We start from the raw sequence: 22,053 nt of genomic DNA on the forward strand, positions 1-22,053 counted from the left end.
ATGAATTGGGGTTACCAATCGAGGAAATTGCTTTCTTTCTTATCGCAACAGTGAAAAGAAATCGATAACACTCGTGATGATCACATCAGTAATTCTGTTACACTGAAATATCGTTTCCTAAATTCTAGAACACCTTCTAAGAAATTCAATAAGATTGATAACACACTCTTCGTATCGATAAGACACTTTTGTATGCAACTTGATAAGTAAATAACTAAAAGATTATTTTTCTTCATTTTAAAGCATTTATTTCTTCTCAATAAATATTTTGAGTATGATTTCGATGGACAATGTTTTTCTGGGTGTAGAAAAAACCTCTCAAATGTGCAAATTTTGCTCACTATGTGTTCAATAAATACCCTGAAGTGCCTGAATTTATGTGATTTTCTCGCTGATTTTACATTCTCGTGACTCTCGAGATTCTCGCCTTATCTTCCATTTCCATTGAACTCTCGGAAGGAATTACTTTAAGGTTCTCATCGTCAACTTCCTCCCCAACGAGATACGCCTCCTCGTTATTCTCCTCCTCCTCGATTTCTTCACTCACTGGATAATTTCTGAATTGAAAAGGTCGTGGCATTCCTTGCAGCATTCCATGCGGAAGTCCTCTGACAGCAGCAGGAGGCCGTGGAAGGAAGGGATTCGGGATGTTAAAGTTCTGTCCGAACTGAGTGAAAGCATCGCCAATGCCTTGACCAATGCCATTGGTGAAACCCAGGAAGCCCTGACCAAACTGCCCGATATTTTGGCCAAACTGCTGAATTCCATTTGTGATCCCTGTGAAAATGTTCGCAGGCAGCTGGATCCAGAAGGGTGGCGGTTGCTGCCCAGCAGGACCCGCGGGAGAGACTTCCATTGGGATCACTGGAAGTGGAACCGGAGCTGGAACTGGAGCCACTGGAGCCACCGGAGTCACTGGAGCTTCTGGGCTCGTGATGATTTGTTCATCGGCCAGAGGGTTCTTGAAGCGATCATTTGGGAAAGCTTGCGTGTAGGTTGGCAGGTAATTATCATAAGCTGGTCGATTGGGGAAGGGGTTAAATTGCGCTGGGAATTGCAGAGGGGGAAAGCCAGGAAAACCGCCAGGTGGAGGAGCCTGGAAGAATGGTGTTGCTGGCCTGTTGATTGGTCGGAATGGATAGAAGAATGACGGTGGGAAAGAGTCTCTGTGATTGTCGAAGGGATGAGGATGATGAGCGTAATTCTGATCTCCAAGAATGGGATCACTTAGTGCTGAAGGCGTCGATGATCCAACGATCTCTGCGCTGTTGTCCGGGACTCCGTGTCCGCTCGGCGGGAAGGGTGTGGCGATGGAGCTGATCGTCTGGAATGGACCGACTCTCTTCCGCTTCTCAGTTCGGGATCGGAAGCCCCTCTGATCGGCGTTGTATCGAGTGATTGTGACAGAACCGTCGGGTTCTGCCATGCCATAAGCACCCTTGACTGTGCCATTCCTGAACCTCTCTTCGTCCTTGAATTGGGTATTCCCGGACACTGGATCCTCCACCTCATATCCGTAAGCATAAGTACCCGGACCATCGGGCTCTACGATGTTGTAGCTTGGCCATTTGGCCAGACTCAGTCGATTAGTGGGTATTTCACGAATCCTCTTCGTATTCACCTTGCGGGCATCGACGGCAAGACACCCGAAGAGGGCAAAGATTACCTAATAAAATGAGAAAACATATCAATAACGCTGCATTGATTAGCTCTAAGCACCCTCAGAGACTCATGAACAATAATCTGAACGGCTGATTATTTGCTCAAACTAACCACTAAACCGACAAGTAGAAATGGTAGCAAAATATTTCTACAGAAAGTAAAGACACTCACTAATTTCAAAACAAACATCCTCTCCAGCTCTATGTGACAGAATCGGGATGAATATTCTGCGTGTGTCCACACTTCACGATAACTTTGCAACTGATGGCCTCTGTCCACTCTTCCAGATCTTTTATACTCGCGAACCTGAAGAAGCCACCAAGGAAGAACATAATAAAACAATATAGGAATTGAAAAGGTCTCAAGTTGGAAAGTGTGAATAGATGAGTCAAGAAGTGAATTTGGCACATGTATATTTTCTACAAATATTTTTATGGTTCCCTCCTTTTGTCCTCCGCGACACTCCCGAGGGGTTAATAACCCAGGCAAATGGGGCAGTATTGAAGGAATTTTATGTGATTCTCGATCGTCAGTGCGTTTTGTGGGTGGTGGGATTAATTTTAAGCGCCCCAAAAACATGCTTTAAGGTTCCTTTTATGCGCTTTTATTGACATCAAGAGTACCAGAACAATGCAGCAATAAAAATATATAAATATGGCTATTCTTTATCAGTTCTGAGCAATTGCAAAATTATTGAGGCAGGTTCGACTGATCGTCAACTGAACTGTTTAATTACGCTCCGCCCGCAAAAGTTCATTGTTTTTGTGCCGAAAGAAATTCTGCCCACCTGTAAATTCTTTTCCATGACGTAGAGAAGTAAATTGTGAGATGCAAATTGGTGGTTCTCTCGTGGAAAACATTAAAATTGGCACAAGAAGAGACGGTAATAAAATTTGGGTCATTTCACTGGGAGTTTACACAATATTTGGGAGTTCCATTTTCTTACACAAGCAACTCATTGTTCCCCAAAATTATTTACGAATCGAACGGGTTCTAAGAGTCTATTTGCACAAGCGTCGGTTAGTCACTCGAGAATCAGCCGAATGTGTCACGTGGAAGATCACCCCAAGATGGATTTATTGGCATTTGAGTTCAGTGAACAGATATTTCATTTTGGATTTAAGTGCTTAGACCTGGATTTTATTGCCCATTTTTGTATCCCGTAGATTTATTCCCGCCGAATTGAACAATGTACTATTTTGTGACACATGAAGAAAGTTATTTTTGCCGAAATATCCAAAGATCGCGGCGTCATAAAAATATTCAATAAATGTATGAAAAATATTAGAAGGAAATCCATAAATCCAGAAGATATTGAAAGTTTGTTATTCAATAATAATTTTTTTTATGATTTTAGTTCAATTTGATGGCTCTTCATAAATGACTGAAACGTGTCTCAAAAGATCACTCGTTTAATATATGAAACATTGAACTTGAAGTTTGAAGATTGAGTATTTTCAGTGCCGCACAAAATTATGCTCGGCTCTTTAAGAGACTGCGGGATTAAAATTACTTTGATCTACAAGTACATTCTTACGCAACACTCTGAACTTTTCTCTTCAGCGCTCGTCCAGCCAATTATTATCGATACATTGGATGTAATGATTTACTGGCATGAATTATACGTTATTACATAGCGTTGACGCTCTAAAATGGTCAAATTCTAATGATACACTTCTTCGGCAAGAGTTACTTAAGCAAGTATTAAGATACTTTGGGTTCTTGTCTTGATTCTCGTGCAAAGAAGGACTTTTTCGCGTGATTTCAGATGCAATTATGTGATTTGAAATTGAATACTCGCAAACATTTCTCGGACAAACACTCTTGAGATCAAGGTAGCGACACCGACGATTCTTGATTGCGATTCTTTGCTGCACCCAGAGTGATCTTTCGTGATGCACGAGGAGATGTGGGAAAATCGTGGCATTTGTAGAAGACATGCAGTTTGGTTTTTTTCAACACTTTATTTCATTTTTTTGCTTTTTGTGTTATATACATTGCTTGCTTTTGTCTATATATGCACATTTTGTAAAATAATAAAAGTATGTGTATTGAGAGAAATTGTTCATTATATAAAACACATTTCATTATATTGTTTAAAGGAGAGGACATAGTGGAATTCGAAGAGATCGACGGAAGATAGAAGAAAGTGGGGGAAGATGTGACAAATTTCTCCACTTAGATCTTGTACACGTAGATGTACAAGTGGCGAGAGCTTTTGAAGCGCTTTCGATGTGAAAGTGTGGAGGAAGAAAAGTGTGTAGTAGAGTAAGATAGTGAGATGAAAGATAAGAGTTCATAAGAGAGATTATCACAAGTTAAAACACTCTACATTCCTCCTTCGTTCATTCACATGTCGTCCGATGGCATCGAAAAGCTCCGTCCTTGTGATGTTCAATTGGGAATCGGTTGGCGGGAGAGTGCGTGTGGCAAGAAGAGGCGCGAAAAGCTCTACAGAGGAAGTGATCTCTAGCGTTTGGTGGTGGGTGGAGAGAATCGATGATGATGATGAATAGCGTTGGTTAAACTTTACATTTATCATTTTCTTCGTGATGCAATGAGTCGCTTTCGTCGCTTGTCTTACAGGTAATACATATCAAAAATATATATAATAGAGAAAGAGAGACGTATAACGATTAATGTGTTATGGTAATTGAAATGCCTTTAGACAGATGAATGGCCGCCTTAGTGGAGATAGTGGCTGAGGACTGGAGCATGCGCCAGGTGGACAGCTGGAGCGGCAATGACCTGGAAAAGGCGCAGAGAGAAAGAGGTGAGATGCCGCGGACGAAAGTGAGAGTGGGTGACTCACTTTGTGGGCAGCTGGAGCGGACTTGTGCACGACGGCGTTGAAGCCATTGTGGTCATCGGCGGTGTAGTCGACGGTGCGCACGGAGCCATCGGGCTCCACCAGGGAGTACTGTCCCTTCACGACGTCCCCGTCGCGCTCCTCGGCCTGAGACTTGATGTCGCCGGTGTGGGGATCCTTAATGCCATAGTTGAAGGAGTACTTGGGGTACGCCTGTCGAGAGCGACAATCATGCAAGAATATTGAGTACCGTCAGAGCACCACTCACGATCGCGTCCATCTTACAATTGGTTCGTGGACCACAGCCTTGTGCAGGGGCGCGTGGACGTAGGCAGGGGCGGCGTGCACGAGGGCTGGGGCGGCATAGTGTCCATACTCGACTGGGACAGCGCTAGCCACGGCGGCGATCAGCAGGACGGCAACAACACACTGAAAGTTGCACAAGCCACTCATGATCCATCGGAATTTATACAAAACATCTATCAACGCCACACAGATTCCGCAGATTGGAAATGTGTCTCAAAGTGCCCCAGTTTTGCAACGCCAAGCAGACGCGAGCGTCATCTTGTGAAATATCTATCATCTGACGAAATTTCGCTCTGTCTGTCTCACATTTTCAATTTTAATTAATGCCTTCGGCTCTGAGATTGACATATCGCAATTAGACTGCAAGTATCGGCTTCCAAACTCCCAAGAACAACAACAAGGTTGCCAAGAGACACATTTCCACCAGACACTGTGCACCACTTTGCTGAACAAGGAGTGTTTACGCTCTGCGCTGTGCTTGATAATGCCATGACGTCACTAGAAGGATCACTAGAAACGCGAGGACCTGAGCACAACTTGTCGCTCCTTCGTCGTGGGGGGGAGAGAGAGGAGAGCTAAACACTCCTTGCTTTCGCCGGTTCTTGGTATCCCAAAAATTCAACAGCCACTGTCGGAAATTTACCTTCATTTTTGCGATATTTTTTTTTGTTTAAATACGAATATCGAGAACTAGAACGTTTTCTTAAGTATCTCTCTCTCTCTACGGGAGGAAATCCTGAGCAAGAGGAGCTTGGTACACGTGAGACACCACCGAAAGGTAAACTTCAAACACAAACTGATGCGGTCTGAATGTCCAAAACGCCTTTTATACGATTTACCCGTGTGTCGCCTCGTCGTGAGGCGCGCGCGTATATTTGGCGCCGTGATCGCCCCACTCCTGGATGGGCGCTGCAACAGAAAGGAGTTTTCAGCTAACGACCGGCGGCATGCTCGAATTAAGGTAGGACGTATATAGTGAAATTATGCGGATTATGCAACACATATCAACGCCGAGTATCACCGATTCGCCGGAGAGCGCGAAGGGGAGGAGGACAGCGGTGGTGGTGGATCTCAGTACTTTGTCTTCAATTTTTTCACATCTCTCACTGGGCGATTTATGCCTCGAAAACCGACACCACACCACCAATTGAACAGTCACTTGACACACCTATGGTCGAACACGAGATATTTCGCGCCGTGGGAGACACTCGCGCGTCGCTCTGGCATTGTGAGAAAAAAAACGCTCCAGATTTCGGACAACACTTTTCATGCATAGTCGCTCTTTTAATTAAAAAATCCACCTAATTTGTGTAAATTAAATCAAATAGTGACTTCAGACAGACGCGATTTATTATTCATTTGACTATGCATTCACCATATATCTCTGGCGTAGCTTTATGAGGCCACTTGATACCATTTCCATTATTTTGTAATAACTCTCATGCCAGCCCAACTACTTAATTTTATTACTTTGGTTTTGTCGAATGCATTTTTTACTGCTCATGGATTTGATGTAGGATTTTATATGCACACAAAAATGTTCGACATACATGAAAATCGCTAGTGTGAGAAAATGAGATGTTTCAGTTGAGCGTTGAATGAATTAACCTTCAACTTTAAGCAAATTGCTGGTGAGAATGTGTAAATTTCAGAATTGGTGACTTATTTATTCATGATCCTTTTAGCATTGAAATTTCGGTAGATTGTATTTTTGATATATTATTCTGAGAAAGGTTAATTAACTGAATCCTGTATCAATTTGACCCGCTTTTACGATGAGTGCCTAATAAATCTTTGGGAAAACAAGAATTACAAGACTGAAGAAACTGTTAAAAATATTCTTGATGATAAGATTTGATTTCTAGAAATCAAATTTTATTGTTCAAGATGATTTTGTGCAATTCTCGAGCCATCGCGTGTGGGCAAAGCACCTGAATTCTTAATAGCAAAAATGTATGACAAATGAGAATTCTGCACAGTTGCATCAAACAACACATCTTCGACAGCTTACAAAATAATTCCACTGCATTAACATACATTCCACGATACTAATTGGCCTCAGAGGATGGAAGATGATGAAAAATGAGGTGCTGCAGAGTTTTCCGCTTACGCCAATTGCCCACTCACGCGACTTCGGCTGCAGCGACTAGGAATAGTTCGCGCGCCATTCATGTATCTCCGATATTTCATATTGAGTGCAAAAATTAATTTGACTTTGCGCAATGTTATCGCAGATTTGCAAATACAGTTTCCATATGGTGAAAAAAATATCAGGATTTTCTGTTGTACTTTTTAATTAATCTGCAAATGGTTGTGGATTTTTTGCCCGTGCGACATCGCGACTGGAAACTTGAATTGGGCCATATTTTCGCAATATTTATCCAGAAGCCATAGAGACTTGGGTACGAAAAATTTATAGTTGTAGTGCATTTCGCGATAATTATAGTGCGGGTTGAAAATGCATTGGAAAAAAAGGAGAGAAACGAGGAGATAAGAGGAACCCGTTTTGCGCGCGCAATCGTTTCAAAAGCTCACTCACGTGAAACTTTTTCGGCTGGCAAATTGATGAATCTCACGTGTGACTAACACTCTTCGGCGATGGTGTTGCATAAATTACATGCGGTGCATTTCCCTCCCCTGGAGCGCTGCCAGTGCCGTAGTTGGCTAAGGCCGAAGAGCTGAGCCTGAAGAGGGTTCAATTCTCACGCGTTCTCAATCGACGCCGCTGGCAGAAGCTCCTCTGGCAAGTGATCTTTGCCAGTGTGTCTCAGCATCGATGCGAGGAGGATCCGATGACGTCCATGGTGTGCATCTGATGCTATAAATAAATTAATTGTCTGGCAAGAGCGCACATTTGCAATGGAAACTCGTAACTCCTTCACTTTAAATGTCATTGTGTTGCATTGCGAATTGTTTATATGTTGAAGGCAGTCTGTGCAATTTTATTGGGCATATAGTGATTTTGAAATTCTAATAAATCTCACAAACAGAAAAGACATTCAATTAAAATCACGACCAAAAGTTGGTTCAATGGTAAAGTCAGCCTTTTTTTTCGCTCTCTTCATTCCATCACGAGAGATCACCTCACATGCCATTTGATCTCATGCCTCAATCATGTACGATCGATCGGTGTGGCCATTGTTGAGGATGCCAAGAAAAAATGTCTGAGATTGAAGGGAGTTCATTGACGAAAGTGTGCTTAACCTTCCTCTTGCTCTCACTCCAATTTTTTCCACCGCCCAAACCGCCACAACAAAGGATCCCAAACTGTGCAATTGTGGCATAGATGGGAAATTGGGTTAATTCACTCTTGATTATCACACCATGAATCTCGCGATAGAGCGTCTTATTCAATATTGAACTTGATGTGTACTCATTAAATATCCAACAAGATTGTGTTTGTGTTACAGAAATTACATAACTTTTTCGCTATACTCATTAATATATATCGCCGCTAAGTAATTTCCGTCAATCATATAGCATTTGGCATCACGAGGCAATAAAAAGGCCCAATTAGAGCTGCGATGCAGGTTCGCTGCCTGTCCACACATTCATGTCTTTCCCCATGTATTCAATTTCACTCTCGTTTCTCGCACTATCAACACCAAATGTCGCTCTGTTGTGCATGTCTCCATCAAAATAAACAACAATAAAAGTGTCTCCATAATTTTACTGCTTAATAAGGATGACGATTGTGAAAAATGCTTAATCTAACACTTAATTACCTATTAATGCTAATTTACCCACGAAATTTTCTGTCGCAAAAACCACTTTTAACAGATGTCTTTCCGTCTGGGAAAATTCAAAACATTTTCATTGCTTTGACATGCTTGTATAGACTCAACAATAGTTTGTCTGTGCGGGTGGGAAAATATTGATTTGGCAAACGCGCCGTGGAGACCTCAAATTATCCATTCAGATGATCCAACATGACATTGCAGTTTTTTCTCATAGGAAAACTAAATGCAGAAGACAAAAAATGTTCCGAACGTTTGCAATAATTGTGATGCAATACAGCTCAATAATGGATATGTGTAATTCATACTGTTTACTTATCTCAACATGGATGGGATGCCCAAAAATAAAGATTGCAAATATTTCTTCATTGATACCCAGTGATTGATATGATGATCTTTTCCAATAACTTATGATTGATTATAGAGTGCAGAGTTTCGTGTAAAAATGGTGTGTATTTGTGTGAAAATGAGTTGGATTATTTATTGCAACAACTCCATGATGAACTGCTGCCTTGTCTCCGCATTCTCTCTCACTCTCATGAAGGAAATTCCACGAAATATCGCTCGAAGTGCACACATTTTAATATCACAGAGTTATCAATGCATCAAAGAAGTCAAAGCATGGATCGCACAAATATTAAGTTATTTGCATATTTTATATTGTGAAGTGCATGTGAGGCCTGAAAATGCAACAGAGCCAACAGTTCATAGTAATTTATTACAATTCGAGATTCTATTGCGCCACTTTGTAATGTACACACATGCTTCAAGGTATTTCTGCAGTATTCCTCGCGTGGAGTGCACTGGATTCAGTGCTCCACTGCGATCAGCCACCACTCTCACCTCCGCAGCCGCCAATTCCTAACATGTGTTTATTGAGTGGTTGAGGAGAAGAAAAAGAATTCAGTCCGAAAAATCGTGCAAAATTGTACCAAGTATGCGATTAAAAACTACTTTCATTACTCTACTTTTAATTACGTAAATCGTATAATAAAATCAAGTTTATTTTTGTTTATCGCTCCACGTAAATCTCAACAGTGCGCGCCACTTACCAATTTAATAGTTTCGAGTGAGAAAAATTTATTTAAATTGTATGTTATACTACAAAGTACACTTAAATCACGATATGACCACATATCTGGATTGCATTCTCAAAAGCCATGCATTTGTGCTCGGGAATTATATATGAGATGCAAAGGTGTCACAAAAGGGTGTTAAGCAGCCAACAAATTCCGAAATATCAACTTTTGCTGTGGGTGGGACTTATGAGCTTTTCCCACAGCAACACAAACACACTCACACGTCTCCGGCCGATGCCTTAATTGCCACTTGCCAATTGTAGTGATTTATGAACTCTTCAATTGTGTTTTAATAAAGCCACTATAGTGAGCAATAAATTTTACAATGAGCATCCTCACTGCAATTGTGTGCACACACAATGTTGGTGTAGTTCGACATAAAACTTAATTTAATTAGCCACACTGTCTGACCTCAGCCGAGGCGGAGCATATAAGTGGGCGGAGCTTACGAGCATAATTCTCTAGCACAAAAACAGACCTCATTTTTGTAGAGACATATCTGAAATTCGTCTGATTTGTCTCTGGTACAAGATATCTTGCTGTTTGACTTCTTCATCAGATGAAATGTATATTGCAATTAACGTCTTAATTTTATCTCTGCGCTTCATAATTATCGAATAACTGTCTTGCTTATTGGCAAAAAGCTCATACAATATGTCGGTGAACAGTAGTTTTAGTGATCAAAGTGGGTAAATTCATTATTTTTTGGTGAATTTATGATAATGTTCATTTTTTTCTCCTTTTGATGTATCGCTATGTTTTTATTGAATGAATGAGAAACTAATGAACCCTGTGTGGAGGTGAGTATCTCGTCAGACTCGCTGGAGTGGTCTTGACAAAGATGATGAATGGGAGACCACAGGCAACAGTATCTGTTTACCGAGAAACCACTCATCAGAGTCTGTTTCGCGTGAAAAACCAAATATCCTCCCCGAGCTTCAGGTGCTTGGCAAATGGAAAACGATCGTGAGAAAATATTTTCAGTGTCGGTTGCGCAACATCCATAAGCGACTCACAAACGTCACGTCAAGTTCCATTTTGGCTAATTAACGATCTGCACGTTTGTTCACCTGCTTGAGCATCGTGATACATTGTTGCACAAAATGAGCTTTCAGGTGGGTTTTCGCCAAAAAGATTACGTGAAATCAGGCAAAGGAGGCAAATTAAAATAGAATAGAAATTGGAGATTTCATGTACAGATGGATCAATGTCACAACGAGCTCTCTACAACCCAGTGATTATACGCGATACTTTTCCTCGTCATCCGCGTGACAGCATAGATGCTCACGGAGCTTGTATAGTTTTATTTTAACATTTCAATTATAGGAGACACACTCTGTGTGATCTCAAAGAGAGCCTCAGCAGCGCAGATAACTTCCATATAATACCATACATGAGGCACGCTGAACAATTTTAATGGGTTGGCTTTTAAGACTCCGTGCTCGTTGCTCTACATTTTAAGCGCAAAATTGTGATATAACAATTTCAATCTTGCAATAGATCTCGACAAACATTCGCCTTCTCAGCTTCTTTTTTCTACTTCTTCACATGTCTCCAACAGTCCCCGAGTGTGCGATGCAGTTTTCATTTAAGCCAGCTCGCGAGAGACAGTCTTTTCATCGACAGCCACACGGCACGGCAAAATTTACACCAAGTCAAGAGCTTGCGCTTGATCAGCCAAATGTCCATAGCACATACTGAATGTATGTGAAATTGCGCGCGCGAGAAGATGATGTCGATAAAGGCCCAAAGCATATAGACTTCTTCATGGCGGTTTTTTTTCCCCTCCCCGCGAAGCTGTGAGCAAATTTTCCCATTCAAACGGCAATAATGGAGAGTTCTGTGCTGCATTCCCAACTTGTGATCAGAGATCAATCATGTTGATGATGACGCTTGACATTTTCAATCCAATTAAACTACCCATAAATATACAAATCTGAAATATGGACTTCACTTCCATTTACATCTCTTTGGGTGCTCGAGCACAGCTGCGATGTGGCACAGTGAAAAATTGGATAAAAGAACGGCAAGTGGCTGCTGGTGAGCCCAAGGCTGCTAGAGCACTCGATTGCCCACCAATTGATTATATAAGTCCCTACAGCACACTGACACCAAAGCATCGCAGCTTCTGTTGCTCGCCTCTAGCTTTCATCTAAGAATATTGCGAAATATCGTGCAATCATGCACTTTGCTGGGCCCAAGGCGTTCACCCGCAAGCCGAGTGTTAGCCATGCTCACGTTTTTCCACCAAACCAGTCGAGATTAGGGTCGAGCAGACGTTGTAAGCTGCAGAGCATGCACGATATGTTGACATTTCTTCGGGTATTTGGGGCTGGTTTCTGAAATGCACACACTGGATTAGAGCGACATTGCTAAATTATAACAAGACCTGAATGATTCTTAAACCAATTTGGACGTCTTACGTTGACCGATAGCCAGCCATTGAGCGCACCTTCGCAAATTCAACACGAATACAAAGAGAGAATTCCAGACAAGCCGAAAGGCAAATGTGGAGCGATTTTGATTTTTCCCATCCAACATTTCCAACCCAGAAACCTTTTGTATTCGCGAATTGAGCGCAGCAGAGGATAATGTGCGATTCGATTTGCGCCCACATAGTGAGAAAGAACATCAAACGGAGTGGTAGAGCAGATCAAAGGCAATCGGTCATCGTATGTAGAAAAGTAAAAGTCCAATCTTCTACTCACAGCGGGAGAGAACTTTACGACTTCATCATATATATATATTTGCAGGGAAACAAAGCCCAATTTGTCTGTGAATTGCAGCAAATTCTTGGAGCTATTTGTTAATAGTAAAATAAATAGAGACATTTCCGCCTTTCTTTCCATCCTATAATTGAATTGCCATTTGACAAAGTGACCCAATTGGTGTGTATCATTAAAAATCTCCACTCTTGTATTTCATACAAAGTAACTTGATCATGTTTGTTTCACAAGAAAATTTTCCTCATCACCTCAATTTGTGATTTATGTCACATTCAGCGAAAGAATTTTCATAGAGGAAAAAAAATGAATTTGATTCATCACAATCATGATTAGTGGTTTTATGTCCAAAATAGTCTTTTAGACACAATTAAGAGACTTTATGTATCGTTATGGATCGGAGCAAGTATTCAGCCGCCAATTTGGTACCACACACTTCAACGTCGGTGACGCATGTTTTCTCGCCGCAAAATGTTTACCTTTTTTTCCCCATCACACTCAGTACGCACTGAACAATTAAGTTTTATCGAAAGTGGAGGCTTTTCTTTGCCACTGCATTGAGGAATTTCGCAAGAACTTTGCGTGTGTGGCACTTTTTATCCATTCACAAGACATTGAAATTAATTCGATTGTCTTTTGTCAATTTTCTTCTTGCACTCTCAAGGGTCTCATGGACTCTTTTTGCCATCACTTCACTGGTCAGACGTTGGCCAGACACCTGTGTTTGATGCGATGCGTGCAGCACAAAAAATATTCGGTCAGATATTAATTCAATAATATTCATGGTGATTTTTTTTCCATCCACTCTCTTTCGACAGATATTCACACAATTAATTTTGTCTCCTGACCATGAGGAGCATTGAGAGTGTGTGCTTAAGTAAAAAAGGCGAAAAACAAATCTCTCGATAAAATTCAGGTTATTTTGCACAGCAATTGTGCGTGCGGAATGCAAAACAGACAGATAAATAGAGTCAATGGAGGCGCCCGGTACCCGGCGTCTCCACTTGGGGTGCATGCAATATTTGAGTAATAAAAAGCACTCAATACTTTTCGTCTCAATCAATTTGCAATAGCCAACATTAATCCCGTGATTTATGAGGTTGTTTTAATCGATGTAATGCAAACAAATTACTTGTGGATCAATCCAATTACCGTCTTTCAGATCTCCCCACAATTTATACATAAAGATTGATTACTAAATGTTGTTTTTAATGTGTTCTTAATCTCTTAAAATTCTCAGTCACTTAGCAATAATAAAACATATGATTTTAGTATTAAGGTTAAATTCTCAAGTGTCGTAATATCTATCGTTTAACCCTGATAATAGTGGTTTGATTAGTTGAAATAATCATATGTTTTCACATAAGTTAGCAATGATTTTATTTGCGTTGATGGCTTTGCTAACCCAAATTCAAAAGATTTCATTTTGCATTCATCTGATAAAGCATGAATGTGAATTGAAAAGAAGTATTGCAAATTTCGAAAATTCGCTTTGAAACATAGCCTTCGTGTGGCACATTGGATTTTTCTGATTTTGCCGATTACATGATTTCCTGCCCCTTTCTTGCAAAAATCATAAACTCACCGTGACAGTTTTGGGTTAAGCTAAAGCGTTTTCGTCTCTTTGCATGATCCTTGGGTTACTTGTTCACGTCTGGTGGAGTGTCTGCTTTCTCTCTGACCGATTATCGTTTATTGCCCGTCTGAGCCGCCCACTCGTGTGGCTTTTCATGCAATCAACACGTACTTCCAGGTGGCAGTTTTTGCATTTGCCAAAGTGGCTGTGCAATTTCTGCCAGCGCACAATAGAAGTCACAGAAGCAGAAAAAAGTGCTCCGTTTTTAATTGCTGCCTATGCTTTTCACTCTCTGTGCACCACCAAATGCGAAAGTATCTCTCGCGTATCCAATTTCTTTGTGCAAATCAGTCACTTTTCCCTCCCAAACACGACCGCAGAAGTGTGCGCGAGCGCCATCGATTGACGAGGAAGAGGAAAAACCCGATTGATTTTCATTTGTATCGTGTCTTTCTTTATTTTATTCGTCTCTTTCGCGGGAACAAAACAAACATTTTCGATTATAGTTTGATAAAAAAAAACATGCACGAGACTTAATACTCTAACATCTAACCTGCTATTAATATCACAACTGAGGAAGAGAGTTGTCTTGAGGTGTGTGAAGAGGCAGATGAAGCTTCTGTGTCTCTATCACAAGATGATTTGGGCGCGAGGAGCACTTAGTACTCGTCATCTTCTTCGCTGGTCTCGCCACTCGCGTGGTGCGTATATTGCTCGTGGCCGCCGTGCGGAGCCGCCTGCTGATGATGGCCACCGTCTCCGTAGGATTCGAGTTTACCATTTGTGATGATCTGAGCCTGGAAGCCGTTGTGCTTGTCCGCCGTGTACTTGACGATCCTCTTGGTGCCATCGGGGTCGATCACACTTGGTGAAGAATGGGAGGAGATTGGCGGTGTTAAGACAGTTGGGAAGGCACAGGATTCAGGCTGTGATACTCACGTGTACTCGCCGTGGACGGCGTCCCCGTGCCTCGTCTCCTTGCGACTCTGGGACACGTGGCTCTTGGGATCCTCGACGCCGTAGGCGAAGTGGTAGTCCGGCTTGGCGATGTAGTCCACTTTCACACCATGACTGTGCTCATCTTTCACGTGCACCTCATGCTCGGGACCACTGACTGGGCCACTGAACTTGGCGTAGGAGTAGCCCACAGGGTGGTGATCTTGCGCCACGTAGGCTCCACAGGACACCACCAGAGCACAGACAACGGCAATCACCTGCGACGAGAGACACACTGCATCAGCTCAGCGCCCTTTGTCGGGGGGCTCGAAGAGCAGCCACTTACGTGCATCAGGACCATCTTTATCTCCGGAGGAATGGTAAACTAACAATAAGTTACTACGGTAGCACTACAAGACAGGTGCTTAGCTCTACAATTTGAACACGATACTGTGCCGTTTGAACAATTTCAGCAAAGTATTTATACCAAAGAGGGTTATTTAATGCACCATTGGCGCCTTTTTTCGGTTACGGTGTAAATAGTGTGTTGCTCTTTTGTGCATTACGTCAAATACATTTTTTTCACCTTCTTCTACCCTCACCATTGGCACCGCGCGAGCGCCCGTCAAACGAAATGTATCCGCTTTTCTGTGCAAAATTTTTCATTTGTGGCGCCAAGTGACTGAAAATCGACTTCGACATGCACAACACATCGATCATTTCTTCGCCAACAAACTCACCGCGATCTTGTGATCAGCGATGCGAGAATTTCTCCCCGAGAAACAAATGAAAGATCTAATTGCTGAACAATTATATTATATTCACCATGTATACTGCTTCTTACCACCGAGTAATGCTCAAATTATAAATGGGTATTTATGGGTGTTGAAATCCCCAGGAGTTTTTGTCTTGTTAAATAAGAGGGCAAAAATTGTGTCTCTCTCTCTCGCTTCTTGCATTATTTTTATTTGGACAGAATCACGTTGATTGGAAATTTAACAGTTTCATTGTTGAAATTTTGAAATAATGCCGCGCGATTTGTGTTAATGGGAAAGTGTTGGAAATTACCAACAGACCTTTTTCTTCACACAGTTGGGCTTTTTGTCATCAAAGGTTCTTGAGTTCCATGAAAGTTGCCATTAAGGCTGATGGTCATCATATGCAATTTTGTTATGTTGTGTAGATACACTTTTAATCACAATTAATCGGTCGTTTGAGCATACTGATTATGTTCTTGGTGAATTACACAATCTCCAGAGACACCGCATAACCATATAAGATTTGAGACTTTTATTCTTCATTCGCAACTTCTCGCCATAATTAATATTCATATGGAAACTGAAAAAAGCTTCAATTTTTCCTTCCCTCGTCCGTATTGTAGTGATTTGGTTTTTATCATACGGAACAGTTTTTCGTCATTATCACATGTTTACCATCAACAACAAAGTGGCTCGGTGTACTTTTGTCTTATTGAATAAATTATAGAAAATGCAAAAGATTGCTTAACAATAAACGAATGAGAAATTCCTCTCTTGTCTGTTTCAACTTCCTCAGCAATGCTTCCTAAAGTGCATACAAAATGAAGTTACTATATTATGCCATTGGGTAACATGAAAATAAAAGTGGAATTCGCTGAGGAAAATACTCACTTTTCCAACCAATTGATCACGACACGCCAGTTGAATATCTTTTTAATATTTCAAATCATTTGAATTTACGATTGGATTTAACGAACTTGATAATCTCCGGGGATGAATTTTGTTTATGGTATTCGATAAAAAAAAATGCCAAAAAGCTCTCATTCCGTGTCTTATTATTGTCTGTATCAAGATATCTATTCTATTGGAATTATATATAGTGAACTTTCCAGTTTGCCGATTGCGCCTGAATGTCGACTTCCAGCCGTGCACAGACAGCACTGACAGCCCTTTGACAACTCGGTACACTGTCAGAAAACGTGGTGAACTGAGTGGATGGCTTTATTTTGATCCGTTTTCGGGGCGATTTTTCCTCTTTTCTTCTGGATTTTTCGCACAAAAGTGACACGCAAGGATGTCGCGAATCATCTCGCGCACAGATATGGAAGTTTGCGGTGACTGTGGAGCGTCAGGTGAGGATAAAAACAGCCCTTTTCGTCGTCTCGACTGAATGTCAATAATGGCTCAACATTTTCTCTCCCTTCGCGGAAGATCCTGCCTGGGCGTCCATAAACAAGGGGATTCTGCTCTGCGGTGAGTGCTGCTCCATCCACCGCAGTCTGGGACGTCACATCTCGCAGGTGAAGAGCCTGCGGCAGGGCAAGTGGTCGCCGTCGGTGCTGAATCTCGTGAATTCACTGAACAGCCATGGGGCGAACAGCGTCTGGGAGCATTTGCTGATTGACTCGGCGGCCCAGAAGCATGGCTACAAGAAGCCCTCGCCAAAGGATCCCCTGCACTCCGTCAAGGCGGACTTCATTCGTGCCAAACACGTCCAGGCGGCCTTCGTGCTGCGCCCAAACTTTGTGGACGGAAACGTGAAGAACATCGAGAGTGAGCTGAATAAGCAACTTCATGCCTCAGTGCGAGCGCCAAATCTCGAGACATCCCTGAGACTCCTCGTCCAGGGCGCGGATCCCAACTACTTCCACGAGGAGAAGGGCTCGACGCCACTGCATGTAGCCGCAAAGTTTGGCCAACTCTCCCAAGTGGAGCTGCTCATCATCTACGGAGCGGAAATCAAGGCGCTCGACATCGGCGGTCACACGGCAGTCGATCTGGCGCGGGCTGAGAAGCACACGCAGATCGTGAACCGACTGGTGGAGGCGATGTACGAGGTGACGGACAGAATCTGCAATTTTCTCTGCAACCGCAAACCCGATCACGCGGCCGGGCAGCACATTATCATACCGGATCAGACGCAGGGTGAGATCTTCGAGCAGCTGAAGATCGCGCGCGGGAAGCTGTTTCTCATACCCAACAAGATGTTCGAGGAGCTGGTGATGGATTTGTACGACGAGGTGGATCGACGCGAGAATGAGGCCATCTGGGCCACGAGTTCGCTCAATCCCGACTCGGGAGCCGTGCCATTTCTGCCCACGAATCCCCACTTGAGCGCCACGCGGAATCAGGGACGGCAGAAGCTGGCGCGCTTCAGTCCCACGGAGTTCGCGGGCTTCCTCACGGATGTGCTGATCGATGCCAAAAGGCGGCAGAACATGGCCAATCTGCGGCCGCTGACCAATGCTGTCGCCGGCGCCCCGCCGAGCGACAGAAAGCTCACCATCTCCGATGCAAATCTGTCCGATGACGAGCCTCTGTATGACGCCGTGGCCTCCGACGATGACTACGCGGCTCTGGCTCCGATGGGACAGCAGGTGAGTGCCTCTGCGCTGTGATTCATTCAATTACAGCGCGAGCAGAATGTTGCTCTATTAAACTTGCACGGAACATTTAAAATTCGCACTGCATATAGTGCAAAAGTTCAAACAAAATTGCATTACTCTATAATTGATCAATTAAAATTCACTACATTCGATACTCTAAACGGTCATGGTCTTAAGTTCTTCATCAAATAACAGGGTCATGAGGAATTTCCGTGTCGCTCTAGAGTCTCTGAGTGTGTTCACAGAGAGGGAAAAACGCATGAAAGAAGTGGAATTTTGCGTGACTGGCTTGATTTTGAGAAGGAAATGGCAAACTGATTTGTTTTTCTTTTTCAACTCCTATGAATGTTTGAAGAGCTCTTGTTGTAGAGTTTTATGGCCATTGCGTAACGGAAGCATTGAAAATTCAAAGTAAAAAACATTTTAGGAAAGAATTTATCGACAAAAAGTACCGCTGAAAAGCATGTGAAAACTCAGTTGCCGGTGTTGATTTATGGAACTGAAAGTTTCAAATTTAACCTTGAATTATTTATGATTTTCGACAACTTTGCGGGAAATTCATGTGAAATGAGTGTGTTTTGCAGGTCTTCGGCAGTCCAATGAACAACTCCACGCTCACCAATCCGGAGATTGACGTGCTGAAGAAGCAATTGACGGAGTCAGAGACCACAATCAGTGAGCTCAAGTCTCTGGTGCAGAAGCTCTCGACGGAGAATTCGGAGCTGAAGTCGAGGTGTGATCCGTGGACAGAAACTGATTTAAAAATGTAATTTTTACATTTTTTCATTAGTTCTCTGGATTGAGAAATTTCTCACTCAACTCATGATTTTTTCTTGATTTATGTTTTCGCTGTCAGGCGCTCTGATTCGATGTCCAATGATGGGCGAATGGAGGAGAAGACGGTGAATGAGTTGAAGCAGAACTTCCCAAAGCGTCCCGTGAGCATGTTTGAGCCGCGGGAGAACAACAACTACAGCCGGATAAATGCGACTGGAGACAACAATCGCACGGCCACTTCGATGTATCACATGACGAGGCTCAATCAGTCGGACTCCACGATCTTTCCCACGTCAGACGAGGTGATTTGCCGCACTGACGCCATCACGAGGCGCATTCAGGATCTCGTGGGCGCCATGCAGGATCTCACCAAGAAGAATGCCTTCGTGCCGTGCGCTGAACGCATCCACGCCGCCGTCACGGATCTCGTGGTTATTTTCCCAACGGTGAGTTCTCATATTCTCTCAATTGACACTTTTTTTTTCATCTCTGCGCGCGGTGGAATTTAAGTGAAAAATTCATCAATTGCATTCCCGGCGAGAAATAACATTTTATCAGGATTATAACTACAAATTTCACCTCTTGCTCGCCGGCTGACAAATGGCCCTGTTGAGCGCAATAAATCGCACTGCGTCCCGTGTGATGATGATGTATGTCGTCTCATAAGTTTCACCAGGGTAAAACTTTTAATTCCATTCCCAGTGATGAGAGAGAGAGAGTTTCGGGACTGTAATCACACACACACAAGCTCACAACTGGGACAGTCCCGAGGAAGTCTCGGGAGAGTGTCGCTGGGAAGTCAAGAAAATTGAGAGTGACTCTTTAATTTTCATTATTGCGCACTCAATGTAATGCTGTTATGAGCCTGGAAAGATGGGTTATTTAGTGAATGAGAGAGAGAGAGAGAAATGCTGGATTATGTATAAGCCTGGCAGAGGTACTCGCTAATTATTATGCACATTTCGCCCCAAACTGATGAATGGAAATAAGGAGATTAATTCATGGGCTAACGTTATTTGATGCGTTAAGTGTATAAATGCAGATTTTATGCATTCCTTTGGCGATTAAAAATGAACAATCCGAATTTATTTGGCTACTATCTGGAATTTAAGTCTCATTGTGGGGCTTTTTTCCAGTGATTTTCAAGTGAAAAGCGTATTTGTACAATTGAATAGTGGAAATCCCACAACTTTGTAAATGCTTTCCGCATTTAGAAACTTAATGCCATCTCACCACATCCACCATTTATATCCCATTCTCAATTACATTTCAATTAATTCTATTTGGCTCTAATTGATTTCCTTCCATTGTTCTTCCGCGATGTCATCCAATATAAATTCTCCGAAGGAGATTCAATTAGGGATTACTACGATATGAAGTCCTTTTGCTTTTCTTCTTGTGCGTGATTGCAAAAAAGTTTGCACAGTGCAAAATTAAACACTTTTTTCCGCATTGAGGATTTGGGTGAGGCTGCTTTCCTTGCGGCTGCAATTGGTGAAAAAAGAGAGAGAGAGAAAAAAAGAAAAAAAACTTCCCTGATGAGTGTCTTCAGTGTTTTGTTGTGGTGCGCGTGGTTTGGGGAAGAGGAGATTTTAATTTGCTGAACTTTTCCTCACCTCGTTAGACTCGCAGAGATGAAGTTTTTCCCAGCTTTCTCTCCCGTTCGGTGGGGTTCATTAGGAGTGTTGTTTGTGGGAATAAAGCTTTCGTTTTTCATCCTTGCAGACGTTGGACAATGAGGCGATTAAGACGTCCCTGTCTGAGCTCACGGGCAACATTGAGGAGATGCAAATCTTCTGTCAGTGCCTTCAGGATTCGGTCGTCACGGAGAATCACGAGGCTGTGGACAAGTATCTGCAGGACGTGCGTGCGTGTGCATTTAATCTGGCGAAAGCCACGAAAATGCTCGTGACTGAGTTTCAGTTGCAGTAATTTTGCATATTTTCTCATCATCTCTCTTCACATTTTTTTTTAACATTGTTTTCACCATTTTATTATTAGTTTTCTTTCGCCCTCGCCAAATTTGACATCCTTTTCGCTTAGAGATTTTATCGATAAAACAACTCACACGCGTTCATTGACAGAAAAAAAAGATTTATTAGAAAAAATATATAAGTTGTATACAAATTTTTGACCTGCATAATTACTAACCATGTGTCGTTTATTTGTTTTTTTTCGTTTTTGTCAGTTTTTTAAGAACACTTCCACAGGATGATGGCGAGATTTCCGCCGAAGAAGAGATACAGAATGTTTTTCGTCTCGTATGACAGCTCAAAGCCAAAACCCTCGCCGACGACAACGTGCCAGAAGGAGCCGAACTTCTTGTCCATTGTCTCTTTGATCAATTTGGCGGCTTGCTGGAATGATGAAAGCCCATGATTACACGCTAATCTCCATCCTCACACACACACTCAAAGGCGTCCTCTCACCTCGTAATTCTGTGCGAATTTCTCACACGCCGTGATACACAACTCAATGGCCTCCGTTCTCATCTCCTCATTCATGTCTGAGTGCTGAAATGTTGCAAAAAGATTGCCACCCCCTCAGCGTTAAAGTGAATAATTAATTGACTCGTGTGCTCCTGCTGTAACACCGACTAAATTATTCACACTAATGAGCGAGAAACTCACCTTCACTAATGGATACACATGGAGAATCTTCTTGTCCGTCTCAGATTCCGCCTTTATTGCATCCTCAGCCATTTGGGTGGCAATTGTGAGTGACTCGTGGCGTGATTGATGAATACACGTTCACGTAACATTGTACTGAATCACCCGGGATTGCAATGCCGTTGACGCTCGCCACCCTTCCCTGTGCTTTTTTTTTCTCGCGAAAGAGGGATGACATCCGACTTGCGCACACTCAATCCCACCCCTCGCGCCGTTTCTGCACTCAGAGAAATTGCCAAGGCATCGGCCGAAGGAGTGCAGTTGTGTTTACAGTCCGCGATGAAGTTTATAGGGACAGTGCAGTGGATGAGAGCCACAGTGTTAGATCGTTGGAGTGTTGCAGTGCAAATTGTAGTGAATTCCCTAATTGACCAGTTTCACCCCCAATTTCTCGCATCCCTGAAGGAGACATAGT

General features: G+C 42.6%; 4 protein-coding genes across 5 annotated transcripts; 1 reads left to right on the forward strand and 3 right to left on the reverse strand.

Moving 5' to 3' along the window:
- Positions 1 to 4,347: 4,347 nt before the first annotated feature.
- LOC132264257 (cuticle protein 8-like) lies at positions 4,348 to 7,671 on the reverse strand. Its single transcript, XM_059764373.1, has 5 exons — positions 7,484 to 7,671; positions 7,365 to 7,422; positions 4,757 to 4,900; positions 4,475 to 4,684; positions 4,348 to 4,410 (listed from the first exon to the last, which is right to left on the reverse strand). Exons 1-5 carry the CDS (start codon positions 7,669 to 7,671, stop codon positions 4,348 to 4,350), a joined length of 663 nt encoding a protein of 220 aa, XP_059620356.1.
- A 6,880-nt stretch (positions 7,672 to 14,551) lies between these two features.
- On the reverse strand, positions 14,552 to 15,189 carry LOC132264258 (cuticle protein 8). The gene is made up of 3 exons (XM_059764374.1): positions 15,175 to 15,189; positions 14,832 to 15,106; positions 14,552 to 14,756 (listed from the first exon to the last, which is right to left on the reverse strand). Exons 1-3 carry the CDS (start codon positions 15,187 to 15,189, stop codon positions 14,552 to 14,554), a joined length of 495 nt encoding a protein of 164 aa, XP_059620357.1.
- Positions 15,190 to 16,776: 1,587 nt separating this feature from the next.
- LOC132263967 (ARF GTPase-activating protein Git) lies at positions 16,777 to 20,909 on the forward strand. Of its 2 annotated transcripts, none has more exons than XM_059763992.1 (5): positions 16,777 to 16,938; positions 17,018 to 18,183; positions 18,777 to 18,958; positions 19,049 to 19,415; positions 20,695 to 20,909. In XM_059763992.1, exons 1-5 carry the CDS (start codon positions 16,881 to 16,883, stop codon positions 20,899 to 20,901), a joined length of 1,980 nt encoding a protein of 659 aa, XP_059619975.1. In that variant the 5' UTR covers positions 16,777 to 16,880; the 3' UTR covers positions 20,902 to 20,909. The 2 variants fall into 2 exon arrangements, with proteins under 2 accessions (XP_059619975.1, XP_059619976.1); XM_059763993.1 differs by having other exon boundaries at positions 18,777 to 18,925.
- Positions 20,910 to 21,125: 216 nt separating this feature from the next.
- On the reverse strand, positions 21,126 to 21,751 carry LOC132263968 (dynein axonemal light chain 4). The gene is made up of 3 exons (XM_059763994.1): positions 21,600 to 21,751; positions 21,399 to 21,482; positions 21,126 to 21,326 (listed from the first exon to the last, which is right to left on the reverse strand). The coding sequence occupies exons 1-3, from the start codon at positions 21,669 to 21,671 to the stop codon at positions 21,162 to 21,164; spliced, it is 321 nt and encodes a 106-aa protein (XP_059619977.1). The 5' UTR covers positions 21,672 to 21,751; the 3' UTR covers positions 21,126 to 21,161.
- Between the last annotated feature and the right edge of the window lie 302 nt (positions 21,752 to 22,053).

Source organism: Phlebotomus argentipes, unplaced genomic scaffold, assembly GCF_947086385.1.
Source record: "Phlebotomus argentipes unplaced genomic scaffold, Phlebotomus argentipes genome assembly contig_32, whole genome shotgun sequence".
NCBI classification, from domain to species: Eukaryota; Metazoa; Arthropoda; class Insecta; order Diptera; family Psychodidae; genus Phlebotomus; species Phlebotomus argentipes.

What these genes read in the sequence shown, in the direction of transcription:
- LOC132264257 (XM_059764373.1), bottom strand. Translation starts at nt 7,671, where the DNA reads ATGACATTTAAAGTGAAGGAGTTACGAGTTTCCATTGCAAATGTGCGC. An exon ending in GCGGCGTCGATTGAGAACGC is followed by an intron (nt 7,423 to 7,483) that starts GTGAGAATTGAA and finishes CGGCACTGGCAG; the next exon opens with CGCTCCAGGGGAGGGAAATG. An exon ending in CCGCTCCAGCTGCCCACAAA is followed by an intron (nt 4,411 to 4,474) that starts GTGAGTCACCCA and finishes CGCCTTTTCCAG; the next exon opens with GTCATTGCCGCTCCAGCTGT.
- LOC132264258 (XM_059764374.1), bottom strand. An exon ending in GCCGTCCACGGCGAGTACAC is followed by an intron (nt 14,757 to 14,831) that starts GTGAGTATCACA and finishes TTCTTCACCAAG; the next exon opens with TGTGATCGACCCCGATGGCA.
- LOC132263967 (XM_059763992.1), top strand. Translation starts at nt 16,881, where the DNA reads ATGTCGCGAATCATCTCGCGCACAGATATGGAAGTTTGCGGTGACTGT. An exon ending in CGGTGACTGTGGAGCGTCAG is followed by an intron (nt 16,939 to 17,017) that starts GTGAGGATAAAA and finishes CCTTCGCGGAAG; the next exon opens with ATCCTGCCTGGGCGTCCATA. An exon ending in TCGTGGTTATTTTCCCAACG is followed by an intron (nt 19,416 to 20,694) that starts GTGAGTTCTCAT and finishes TCATCCTTGCAG; the next exon opens with ACGTTGGACAATGAGGCGAT.
- LOC132263968 (XM_059763994.1), bottom strand. Translation starts at nt 21,671, where the DNA reads ATGGCTGAGGATGCAATAAAGGCGGAATCTGAGACGGACAAGAAGATT. An exon ending in ATGTGTATCCATTAGTGAAG is followed by an intron (nt 21,483 to 21,599) that starts GTGAGTTTCTCG and finishes GCAACATTTCAG; the next exon opens with CACTCAGACATGAATGAGGA. An exon ending in AATTCGCACAGAATTACGAG is followed by an intron (nt 21,327 to 21,398) that starts GTGAGAGGACGC and finishes TCATCATTCCAG; the next exon opens with CAAGCCGCCAAATTGATCAA.